At 41.7% G+C, this 10,992-nt stretch overlaps 3 protein-coding genes across 3 annotated transcripts; 2 read left to right on the top strand and 1 right to left on the bottom strand.

Annotated features, from left to right (window-relative positions):
- Positions 1 to 280: 280 nt before the first annotated feature.
- aldh3b2 (aldehyde dehydrogenase 3 family, member B2) lies at positions 281 to 3,685 on the top strand. Its single transcript, XM_061673319.1, has 10 exons — positions 281 to 381; positions 456 to 651; positions 757 to 867; positions 1,098 to 1,218; positions 1,283 to 1,368; positions 2,020 to 2,101; positions 2,197 to 2,586; positions 2,662 to 2,828; positions 3,118 to 3,217; positions 3,294 to 3,685. The coding sequence occupies exons 1-10, from the start codon at positions 281 to 283 to the stop codon at positions 3,491 to 3,493; spliced, it is 1,554 nt and encodes a 517-aa protein (XP_061529303.1). The 3' UTR covers positions 3,494 to 3,685.
- A 66-nt stretch (positions 3,686 to 3,751) lies between these two features.
- On the bottom strand, positions 3,752 to 5,378 carry mmab (metabolism of cobalamin associated B). The gene is made up of 9 exons (XM_061673318.1): positions 5,232 to 5,378; positions 4,990 to 5,048; positions 4,818 to 4,911; positions 4,670 to 4,727; positions 4,437 to 4,509; positions 4,263 to 4,360; positions 4,124 to 4,188; positions 3,987 to 4,046; positions 3,752 to 3,901 (listed from the first exon to the last, which is right to left on the bottom strand). The coding sequence occupies exons 1-9, from the start codon at positions 5,333 to 5,335 to the stop codon at positions 3,817 to 3,819; spliced, it is 696 nt and encodes a 231-aa protein (XP_061529302.1). The 5' UTR covers positions 5,336 to 5,378; the 3' UTR covers positions 3,752 to 3,816.
- Positions 5,379 to 5,547: 169 nt separating this feature from the next.
- mvk (mevalonate kinase) lies at positions 5,548 to 10,169 on the top strand. Its single transcript, XM_061673317.1, has 10 exons — positions 5,548 to 5,904; positions 6,099 to 6,246; positions 6,452 to 6,596; positions 6,813 to 6,968; positions 7,589 to 7,692; positions 7,849 to 7,894; positions 8,054 to 8,144; positions 8,506 to 8,625; positions 8,767 to 8,920; positions 9,434 to 10,169. Exons 1-10 carry the CDS (start codon positions 5,827 to 5,829, stop codon positions 9,583 to 9,585), a joined length of 1,194 nt encoding a protein of 397 aa, XP_061529301.1. The 5' UTR covers positions 5,548 to 5,826; the 3' UTR covers positions 9,586 to 10,169.
- The last annotated feature ends 823 nt before the right edge of the window (positions 10,170 to 10,992 follow it).

Here is a 10,992-nt window from a genome sequence, read left to right as displayed (position 1 = left end):
CCACAGAGCTCAGAAGTTCAGTAAAAACCATGAGCAGCAGCCCGCCAAGCCCTTCGCCTTCCAGTTGGTTCAAATCACTACGAAGGTGAGTTTAAGGTTTAATTCCTTAGTCGGTTCGGTGGCGGGTGAGTTCGAGGCATGTGATGCTCACTGTGGCTGACCTCTCTTTGATGCAGACCTTTAGTTATGCGCATCACCTGACTAGGCAGGGGGGCTTTACCAGGATTTTCGCTATGCCCTCTGCTACTGGGGCTTTTACTTCACAAGCTTAACAGTTACAATGAGGAAGTCCAGCACTGGTGAGCTTGCTAAAATAGACATGAGTGCAAAAGGAAAGGCTTGCTCTGCATGTCAAAGGAATGGCCGTTTAACGTGCAGAAGGTAGAGTGGATGACTGTAGCCTGAAAGATGATGATGATGATGATGAGATAATAAATGACTTTTGGGTGTTGAAGGACCAGGCTAGGCGAGCCATGCTTGAAGACGTACCCTCTGCAGTACGAGGATCTGCTCAAGAGAGCCCGGGTGTCCTTCCAAGCCAGGCGCAGCATCAAGGAGAACTTTAGGCTGGCCCAGCTGGAGGCTGTGGTGCGAATGCTGGAGGAACATGAGTGCGACTTTGTGGATGCTCTCAGAAGGGACCTTCACAAGGTGAGGGCTTGTGATTGTTTAAAAAAAAAATTTTTTATTTTTTTAAAAGAAGTGATTACTGACTTTCAATTAATTAAAAATGTATTGAAATCTGTCTTGAACTAGCCACGATTTGAGACTGTCGTGTCAGAGTTGATTCTGGTCAAAAATGAGGCTCTGTATGCAATCAGCAACCTCAGGAAGTGGATGCAGCCACAGCAGGTGGAAAGAAACCTGGTGAGACCGTTTTGTTGTTATGAAAATCTTTATTGGGTTTATTATTGAATCGCAACCTTTTGGTGAGGAACATTCCGTGGGATTGCTACAAAGCGGTACATTCTTTTGTCAAAGAAGATTAACAGTGCAAGTTGCTCAGTTCAAGGCTTAAACTGTGTTTTCCACATGTGGACTGATTGACTCATTGCCCAGTTTTAACGACTAACTTTGAACACGTCTGTTTGGCTCAGTCCACCACTCTGGATGAGTGTCTGATGGTAAACGAACCCTTGGGGGTCGTGCTTGTCATTGGGACCTGGTGCAGTCCAGTCCAAATGTGCCTGGTGCCACTGGTGGGAGCCATTGCAGCAGGTAGATCCACGCTAGACATAGTCGAGTGCATTTTACCAACACTCATGATTTATTTGTTGTATAGGTAACTGTGCCATCATCAGTCCTTCTGTGTGCACGGCTCACACCGCAGCACTTCTCCATCGTCTCATCCCCTCCTATTTGGACAATGTGCGTAGGCTTGCAGTCACAACAAAGCACGAGACTTTCATGCTCAATGTTTTATTTAAGTACAGCGCTTTGTGTCTGCTGCTTTTTTTTTTTTTATATATAAAGTGTTCTATAAATACAATTGAGTTGTCACTATGCTTGCAGGAACATTTGGCAGCAATTAACAGCTGCAAAATTACTCTGTCACTTCGACCTGAAAGTTTTTATTCTAAGAATCGTTTGAAAATGTCACTGCGGATACAGTATGCTGTGCACGTTTCTCGTTAGGGCTGTAATTGACTGAATACAGCTGATGAGAGTTGTCAAAAGTTTGACCTTACAAAGAAAATAACTCTGTTTTGAATGACAATGTCAGAAAGGTATTCTATTTAACATGTTGATTGATGTTTTTGTGATTTTACTGCACTTCAACATACTGAGCTTTTTCTAATATTAGCTATGAGAGGGCCAAAAATGTAAGACCACTCTCTGTTGATGCGGTGTAGTTGTAAATAGTTGGAAACAGTTATGGTTAAATTCATATCTCTCACAGTTTCAAGTGTGAGAACATGGTTCTGATTAGTTTTGGCATTTCATCATGATACATTTCAACTTTGTTTTGCAGAACAATCTGACAATATGTAATGATCTACAATTCTTGTTTTCCTCAAGGAATGCTTCCATGTAATTCTTGCCGGCATCAATGACTTGGCTGACATTGTGGAACTAAAATTTGATCATGTTTTCTTTTCTGGTAAGAATATTCGCAGCGACGCAATACATCCTTCTACCTTCGTTCGAATCATCGACGGCATTTTTACCCAATGTAGTAATGTTGTTAAATTCCAGGAACCAGAGATGAAGGAATTCAAATTTCTCAAGCTGCAGCTCAGTGTCTGACACCGATCACCCTTGTTCTTGGTGGCAAGAATCCATGTTACGTAGACCAACACTGTGATGTTACCATCACAGCCCAGCGCATTGCCTGGGCCCGCTTTCACAATTCCGGACAGAGTTTGGTGGCCCCTGACTACATCCTGTGCCATTCGGATGTAAAAACCCGTCTGGTCCAGGCACTGAAGTGCTGCCTGATGCGGTTCTACGGTTCGGATCCCAGAGAATCCAGCAGCTTCGGCCGCATGGTCAATCTGGAGAGCTTTAACCGTACGAAAGACTTGTTGTGGAGATCTGGAAAGGTGGCCTTGGGTGGAAAGGTGACAGAGGCAGAGAAGTATATTGGTAAGAACCCACACACAAATAAAACTGGATCATTTCAAAAATGTTTTGACTGAACTATTGTTGTTCTGTGTAAAGCCCCAACCATTTTGACAGAGGTGGACGAGTCAGACCCTATCATGCAACATGATATTTTTGGTCCAGTTCTTCCGGTTCTCTCTGTAAACAACGTGGATGAGACGATTGCCTTCATCAACAAACAAGAGAAACCCCTCTGTGTGTATGTGTATTCCAACAACAGCAAGGTATGAGGCAGAAATAGAGAATGGAATCACGGTTGGACATGCATTTTATTTTTCAGATATTTTCCTTGATAAATAAATAAAAATCAAGTCCCCCAATTTGAGAATCACTGTTTTGCTGCCCTGGTGTGGCAGTTCAAACTCTTTAAATTGTGACGTTTCAGGCATGGGCTTGAATTCTAAATTGTACAATCTTAGGGATATTATTAGGGTTGCTAGGTTCCACTATGTACATTCTGCAATGGCCACATGGTTCTCCTTTTCTCACGGGTTGATGGTTCTGACAATGCAGGTGATTTCAAGCGTCATGAATGAAACGACAAGTGGAAGCTTTTGTTCCAATGACAGCGCCCTGCAGAGTCTGATAGTGACTCTGCCTTTTGGTGGAGTCGGTAAGTTGCCAGACTGGATGTGTTTAGGAAATAATGTGAACGGATCAAATGTGTGACCTGTTTGTTTTGGGGGCAGGTGGTAGTGGAACCGGTTCCTACCATGGGCGCTACAGCTTTGATACCTTCTCTCATAGGAAGTCATGTCTGCTAAGAAGCACGCGCTTGGAGTGTGTCACCTCCCTGCGCTATCCACCTTACGACGAGCGCAATCTGTCTCTCATGACGTGGGCCAGCAGTCTGTCCTGGAAGAGCCAAGGCTGGTGCCAAATCCTGTGACTTGTGTGGGAGGGTCAAACTGGAACCATGTTTCTTTTTAGACTTCATTGTAATGTAACAATCAGGGAAAAAAAGCAGAACATCCAGAGAGGGAGGCGGCGGTACATTGATCGAGATGAGAAAGTTACTATGTCGTTGCATATCATGGCCGAAGACTCGGAGTGAATGAATTTCAGACGTGTAATGTTGTAAGTGGATGTTGATTTTGAAAAATTGTATATTCTCACTGAAAGCTTGATATAAAAATGCACAGAGATACATTTTTTGATCATGTTTATTTATAAAATCTGCAGATGAATGTACTGTTGAATTATAATCAAGCATTATTCGGGTCTTTTGTAGATTATCTCCTTGTTGTTTTCTTTTAGGGCAGCGTATCTGGCCACAGTGAAAAGGTAGTCGCTTAATCTGTGTGGAAAATGTTAAAGCAATGAGATTTATGTTCAAAGAAGGCATGCTACAAATGTCTTCTAGACTAGAGCAATATAATTACCTGTTTAAAAACCTGGCAACATCTGGATTGGCCTCCCCGGAGCGCACGATTGGAGCAACGCTGTAATAGAAACACACAGATAAGCCATTAGAATAAGTTATTCATGTTGGTTACAAAAAAAAAGTGCTGAAACTCACCTGCGCTCGGCTCTGCGACAGACTGTCCGAGCGATGTGTAAAGCTGCGCTGCTCTTTCCTCCAGACTGTGTGACGATGCACGTTAAAAAAACCAAAAACAAAACACGCACAGACCTTTTAGATGTGTAATTGGGCTTACAGGTAAAATGAAGTTGGTTAGAGGGGGGAGTTCCTCTGTGAATGCATCGATCCAACCTTCCAAGTCCGATATTGGCGTTCCAGTGAATTTGGTTCGAGCTTACGAACAGAAAATGTACAGAATTTAGAATAGAATGCACACTAACTCACTTAAACAGCAAACACCTGCACTTACTTATATGACTTTCTCTTGCAGAAGACTGAGGAGTGGCAATATTCGAGCCAACGTCTTGCAAAACACACTGTATCTGGTTGGTTCACAACAAAAATAGAAATACTAATTGTTAACGTACTAGAGCGGCTCCAACTACCGGAGACAAATTCCTTGTGTGTTTTGGACATACTTGGCAAATAAAGATGATTCTGATTCTGATTCTGATTAAAGAAGTGACATAAGAGTAAACCAACCTTATCCAGCTGATGTGTGAACGTGTGGCCTTTCTCAATGCAAAATTCTCTGGCCAAGCTGCAACAATCAATACAATATGATCAATGTGGTGGGCAAAAGGTGTGCCTACTGTAGCTTCTGACTGGAAGATAAGTAACAGATCCTTACCCTATAGCTGATGACAGTTCATCTGTATTTCCTAAAGCTTCGAAAATATGATCTTCCTTTGGTCTTCTTTCTCCAGTAAATGTGCTTGAGAAGCCTAGAAGGTGAAACAAACAACCACATTAGGATGTACATCAGTGACGCATCACTATTCTCAAGTTGCAATAAAAACAACCTTTGTCGCCTGTTTTGGTGTAGATTTTGGGCACACTATTGTCTCTATCAGTGGCGTAACTGTAAAGATGACAGGAGTATAGAAATAAGGCATAATTACGACATCCGGTGCTTATCTAAATTCATCTTTCAGACTTTAGCTTCTTCACATCTACATTCAAACACAATTCATTACGAAGGCTAAAGTTACGTGAATGGTATTTGAGGGAATATGTAATATAAGCAGACACTAAGTCGTACAACCTTCTCCAAAGGAACGACGTTTCCCTTGTCTGCCTGTCGCTCAATTTTCTGGCAGTCCTTTTAACACACGACCAAAGCGAAGGGTTGCTAAAAAACAAAGCCATGTTTAATTTTTATACAGCATCGCATTGGAGTCCTTTTGTCCTATCGAACTTTCCGTAGATCATCATGGGCGTTTCATGTTATGGCAAGATTGGATAACTCACCGCGTGGTGCGCAGAAACACGCATGCTGATTGGTTAAAAAGATAACAAGGCTTGCTTGCCTTGTAGCTGATTGGGTATTATTTGCCAAACGTGTCTTGGGCCCCCCTCGGTATAGTCAGCTGTGCGTTTAACGCAATGCTAGCTGGCTGCGTCATTTTAGCCCACTGAGACCCAACCCGTCTCATGACAGTTGCTTTTTACGCACATTACTGTACGAACGTCCTCAAATGTTCGTTGACATAAATGAAAGCGTTAGTACCAATATTGTCAACTGTTTCGTCTCTTAAGGCGTTAGCATTAGCTTGATGTGGCTAAGATAGGTATTTGGTTTCACAGGTTATCTAGCTGTTTTTTTAAAGACTTTTTTTTTTTTTTTTCCTTGTGAAAATATGCGTGTTCAGGAATGCATCATATCTGCTCCAGGAAAGGCAATTCTTCACGGAGAGCACGCAGTTGTACACGGAAAGGTAATTTGGCAATGAATCAAAGTACTAACAGGCTGATTATAACACAGCCATTTAAACGTTTGTGTTTTCTCCTAATAATGTTCTCGATGCATTCGTAACAACTACATTTAAATATAGGACTTAATCCCTCATTTCATATTTTTAACTATTGCTGACCAATGACCAATTTACTCGCTTTTGTTGATGCATCACAGGTTGCACTTGCTGTGAGTTTGAATCTGAGAACATACTTGAAGTTGAAAGCCACCCACACCGGTAAAGTTTGCATCAACCTCCCAAACATTGACACCTTCCTCTGCTGGGATGCGGCCGAGTTGAAGGAGATTATACCGTTTTCATGCGGTAAGGAATGTTCCCAATGACATTATTTTGCTATTGCATCACATAATCTGAAGAGAAATTGTAGTGAGACAAACTCCTCAACATTTGATATTGTCCTATCCTGCTCACAATCTTATGGTAAACAATCTGCACGCTGTGTTATTGTCCCATTATGAACACTGTCATCTTACTATTGATGTTGGACCTCTCGTCTGATTTTTCACAGGACAGCACGAGGAGGTAAAACGTCTAGATACTGAACGTGTGAAGAGGTTACGTGAATTTGTTGGGGTAGCAAATGGAAACTTGGATGCAAGTGACATGGCCACCTTGGCGTTCCTCTACATCTACCTCGCCCTGTTTGGATCAGGGTACGATGCATTCAGTTGTTCACAATATATTTTTGTATTTCTAAACTAGATCTCTCTCTGTCTAATTGGAACAGAACCAATATTAAACACACGACACATACAGGAGACGAGCTTATTTGTATCCACTCTCGACTGTATGTGACATGTCAGCTAATGTCATTCTTGCATAAGCGGACATTGATTCAAAGCAACAACTTTCGTTTCCTCCACTTCTAGCGAGCTGCCAAGCTTGACACTGTCCGTGTGGTCAGAGCTGCCGACTGGTGCGGGACTGGGTTCGAGTGCAGCCTACTCTGTGTGTTTAGCAGCAGCTCTGCTTTGTGCAAGTGGCGCCATGCCCGCTCCTCTCAAAGAGGGGGACCACACTGCCAGGTAATGACGTTATACTGTATGTGATCACAGCCGTCTAGCCACGCTGCAATACTTCATATTTGAGTGCCCCGGAAGGCGCCTACAAATAAAATGAATTGGCATTAATTATTATTATTTCTACATACCACATTTGTGTTGAATACCCAAAAATGCGTTTAACTAAAAGAGTTGAATTCATGACATTCATGTATCATGACATGGTCATTTATATTAAGGGTAAAGATGATGAGACAAAAAGATAACCCTAGTCATATATTGAAAAATACTTTAGATTTGTTTCATTGTATTTTTTGTAAATATAATACACTTTTTGACTGAGGTAATGAAGTAATCGTTTCGTTTGTGCAAACGCTTCTCGCTACTTTATTTTTGTAGCAAGTCAAGTCGCCCGCCCCCTTTTGGCGTTTAGAAAGATGCAAGCCTGTTTTGTTAATAGAAGATTAAAAGAATAGATTTTTTTAATGAATAAATGTTTATATGCATTGTCACAGACATACAGTTTTATTACAGTATTGTCTTATTGTTAGTCACGAAACAACCCTTTATTCCCATTCCCTCCATCATCCCAGTGATTTGGTCTGTCAGATTATCAGAGTAAATAATGAGAATAACCTTTGCAGGTGGTGTCAGGAGGACCTGGAGCTGATCAACAGCTGGGCCTTCCAAGGCGAGATGGTCATCCATGGTAATCCTTCTGGAGTAGACAACGCTGTAGGGACATGGGGTGAGGCCTCGCATATGCTATCGCACTTATTGTGCTGACCCTTTTGTCCCTCCATGGACACTCTTTTAATGGAATCACTGGAGTATTATTTTGCAGCACCAGTGTTCATTATCGTCAGATGATTATCGCCTTAATGACTGATTTGTTTCCGCGCAGGAGGCATGCTGAGGTTCTTGGCCGGGACGATAATACCACTGAGCAGGTAGTGACACTGATTAAACTCCACAGAGTGGCTTCATAAAATCACAGCACATATTTTTCTCTCAGCATTAATATCAATGGGGATAAATTGTCGTCTCAGCAGGGCAGACCAAGAAGAAATTTAGTTCAACCCTCTTTTTGTGTTTTGCTTTACTTCCAGGGTGCCATTATTAAGAATCCTCCTCACTAACACTAAAGTGCCACGTAGCACAAAGGTACTTGTTGCCAAGGTGAAGGACAAAATTAACAAGGTACGAAATGTTTTCTCCTCCCCGATACGTTACCTGCTGATGTCATAATTAATATCACAGGCATTTCCTTTGTATGGCCCATACTCCAGAGCCTTGTGTTGAGCGCTGTCATAAAATATTAAAATTAAACTCTTAGCCAGTACCCCTGTGTGTGCTGTTTCCTTGGCGACAGCAGTAGTTGTGCACACTTTAGCCTCCATGTTGTGGCAGTGTTGTAGTCAGCCAAGCACAGATTAACCTGTTTTGTTTTTCTTTTATAATGAGCAATCTATCACCATATTCAAAAAAACAAAACAAAAAACATCTGCGTTTAGTTGAAGCGAATGGTGACAACCTTTTTTCCCCTCCTCCAATCCCATAGTTTCCCACTATTTTGACCTCTGTGCTCGAATCAGTTGATGCCGTTTCCTGCACTTGTGAGAAAGTCCTCTTCGAGATGACCTGTGAGCCCATCACAGGAGAGCACTACAATGTTTTAGAGGTACGAATATAAAGCCCAACCTCCCAAGTTAAAATAAACTCAGATCGAATGTTAGAATAATTTCATTAATTGAAGCATCTCGTATCTCCATCACTATTACCTGATAAGAAGCTTTTCTTTTTGTCTGTTTTGTACTTGTAGGAGCTCATTGATATCAACCAACATCTTTTGAATATAATGGGGGTGGGACACCCTGCCCTGGACACCTTGTGTCGGGTCACGCTCGCCAGGGGTCTCCACAGCAAGCTAACAGGCGCAGGGGGAGGGGGCTGTGGCATCACTCTTCTAAGACCAGGTCGGTAGTTGTCAGTAGTTAGTTGTCTGGAAAATGCCAGACATTCCATAATATCTAGTACAACCTCAATTCCAATGAAGTTGGGACATTGTGTTAAACATAAATAAAAACTGAATACAATGATTTGCAAATCTTGTTCAACTAATATTTAATTGAATACACGACTGTTATTATTTATTTATGTTTAACACAATGTCGCAACTTCATTGGAATCGGGGTTGAAAATGATATACAGTGTTCCCAGCAAAAATACAGTCCAATAATATGACGAAGCACCTTTGAGCCCGTTTATTAAATGCCAGAAGAATAGTTAAAAACATACACAAATCGGTCTTTAGCTGGCCCTGCTGTCAGCCTATTGCCGGTGGTTCGGCACGTATCCACCACAATAAACGGGTTTCCTATATGTACTCCTCACTGCTTCCTCATATCATTTTATGTCCTCTCTCTCAGTATCTACAATAATGACTTGACTTATTATTATTATTATTATTATTTTTTTTTTTTTTGTAGAAACGGACTCTGTCGTAATCCAGAGTACAATTCAGGACTTGAAAGACTGCGACTTTGACTGCTGGGAAACAAGTATTGGCGGGCCTGGTGTCCAAGTGCATTCCCCCTTCTCTGTAAAGGAGAATATTTTAGAGATCTTAAACCGTTACTGAGATGTCACCGTGACCATGGATGTGCAGGTGAATTTATTAGAGCTTCACAAGGCTTGAGCTATGGTCAACCGCTGCAGTGAACCGAGGAACATTTTCCCACTGAGCAAAAGTGGACTGAATGTGTATTTTGCATCTCATTGACTCATAATCGTGTGTAGCAAACTTTGTCCGCTTGATGGCGATAGAGTTCCACAAATTCATCTTTAATGGAGCGCCCATTACTAATTGTAATGTAATTGCTGAAGTGCAGCGTTGCACTCTTTTGATTCTACAGTCTAAAAATGATTATGAAAGTGACTAAGATTTGAGTTGTACATTTTTACGTTCAGCTAAAACATCTTTTAATACTTAGTTCTTCCTAACATTTCTCGTGCTAAAAAACATCACAAGTATACTGCAAATGCTGCGCATACAGACGATGGATCTGTTTGCAATATTCCCGATTGGTGAAAAAGGTCATTCTAGGATTTAGAAATTTTTGAATTTCCATCTTTTCTCCCCTGAAATGCCACGAAGATTAAGTAGCGCGTTGTACGTGAATAAAGGACATTTGTCAGCCACCCTCTCTTTTCGCCTGGCGCCCCTTCTGTCCCCTTGAATTGTGTCATCTTTATGTTCAGCGAACTTCACCGCCTCCAATCTTCCACCCCGCCCGCCCCCACCCCTTTGGCAGTACACTACTGCACAGTTGCCCCTAACCCCTGCTGGAATTTAATTACCACTGCGCTTTTCAATTGAACCGGCATCGACAAGAGGGTGGGGGACACACACACACACACACACACCAAGAGCGAGACAACAGAGGCTGTTTCATTTGAAGTGCCTCTCTCTATTCTCTTTCATTCTCACTCATTTTCTTTGCTCCTGTGAGCCACAGATGTTTATTTTTTTATATTTTATTTTATTAACGTCAACGCCTGCTTCTTTCTGCTCTGACGAATACAATCTAAGCAGGCTGTAAGATTATTTTGGATAACACGGGAAGTACAAAGGGGGTCAAGGATTCGCAGAAAATGCCTAAATTAGAGGGATCTGATTTAAAAAATATATATATATAAATAAATAAAAAAATTAAAAAAAGTGCTGTCGAAGAGAGAATTAAAGAGCAGAGAAATGCAGGCCATGTCAGGTTAAATGCATTTTTATTTATTTTGATTTTTTTTTTTTTTTTTTTTTTTTTTTTGTGTGTGCGGCCAGATCGAAATCAAGGATGTTTAATTCATATTATCCAAGCCGGATTGACGATAGAAATGTTAAATGTGAATTTGCCGAGTGGTCATGCTCACCAGGGGTGCTCTCCCTCTGGACGCCCAGTGGGCGGCTGGAGAGCTTGTCAGGAGTCATTAAGTTTGAATACACAACTGCAGCTGACTGACAACATGTCATGTCGCTGATGGCCGGCGGTTT

The sequence above is a fragment of the Phycodurus eques genome, chromosome 3 (genome assembly GCF_024500275.1).
Source record: "Phycodurus eques isolate BA_2022a chromosome 3, UOR_Pequ_1.1, whole genome shotgun sequence".
Classification (NCBI taxonomy): Eukaryota; Metazoa; Chordata; class Actinopteri; order Syngnathiformes; family Syngnathidae; genus Phycodurus; species Phycodurus eques.
The sequence above is the reverse complement of the archived record's forward strand: the minus strand, read 5'-3'. Positions and strand labels throughout refer to the sequence as shown.

What these genes read in the sequence shown, in the direction of transcription:
- mmab (XM_061673318.1), bottom strand. Translation starts at nt 5,335, where the DNA reads ATGGCTTTGTTTTTTAGCAACCCTTCGCTTTGGTCGTGTGTTAAAAGG. An exon ending in CACCAAAACAGGCGACAAAG is followed by an intron (nt 4,912 to 4,989) that starts GTTGTTTTTATT and finishes TTCACCTTCTAG; the next exon opens with GCTTCTCAAGCACATTTACT. An exon ending in TAACCAACTTCATTTTACCT is followed by an intron (nt 4,189 to 4,262) that starts GTAAGCCCAATT and finishes ATCGTCACACAG; the next exon opens with TCTGGAGGAAAGAGCAGCGC.
- mvk (XM_061673317.1), top strand. Translation starts at nt 5,827, where the DNA reads ATGCGTGTTCAGGAATGCATCATATCTGCTCCAGGAAAGGCAATTCTT. An exon ending in GATTATACCGTTTTCATGCG is followed by an intron (nt 6,247 to 6,451) that starts GTAAGGAATGTT and finishes GATTTTTCACAG; the next exon opens with GACAGCACGAGGAGGTAAAA. An exon ending in CATCACTCTTCTAAGACCAG is followed by an intron (nt 8,921 to 9,433) that starts GTCGGTAGTTGT and finishes TTTTTTTTGTAG; the next exon opens with AAACGGACTCTGTCGTAATC.
- aldh3b2 (XM_061673319.1), top strand. Translation starts at nt 281, where the DNA reads ATGAGGAAGTCCAGCACTGGTGAGCTTGCTAAAATAGACATGAGTGCA. An exon ending in AGCAGGTGGAAAGAAACCTG is followed by an intron (nt 868 to 1,097) that starts GTGAGACCGTTT and finishes TGTTTGGCTCAG; the next exon opens with TCCACCACTCTGGATGAGTG. An exon ending in TCCCCTCCTATTTGGACAAT is followed by an intron (nt 1,369 to 2,019) that starts GTGCGTAGGCTT and finishes GTTTTCCTCAAG; the next exon opens with GAATGCTTCCATGTAATTCT.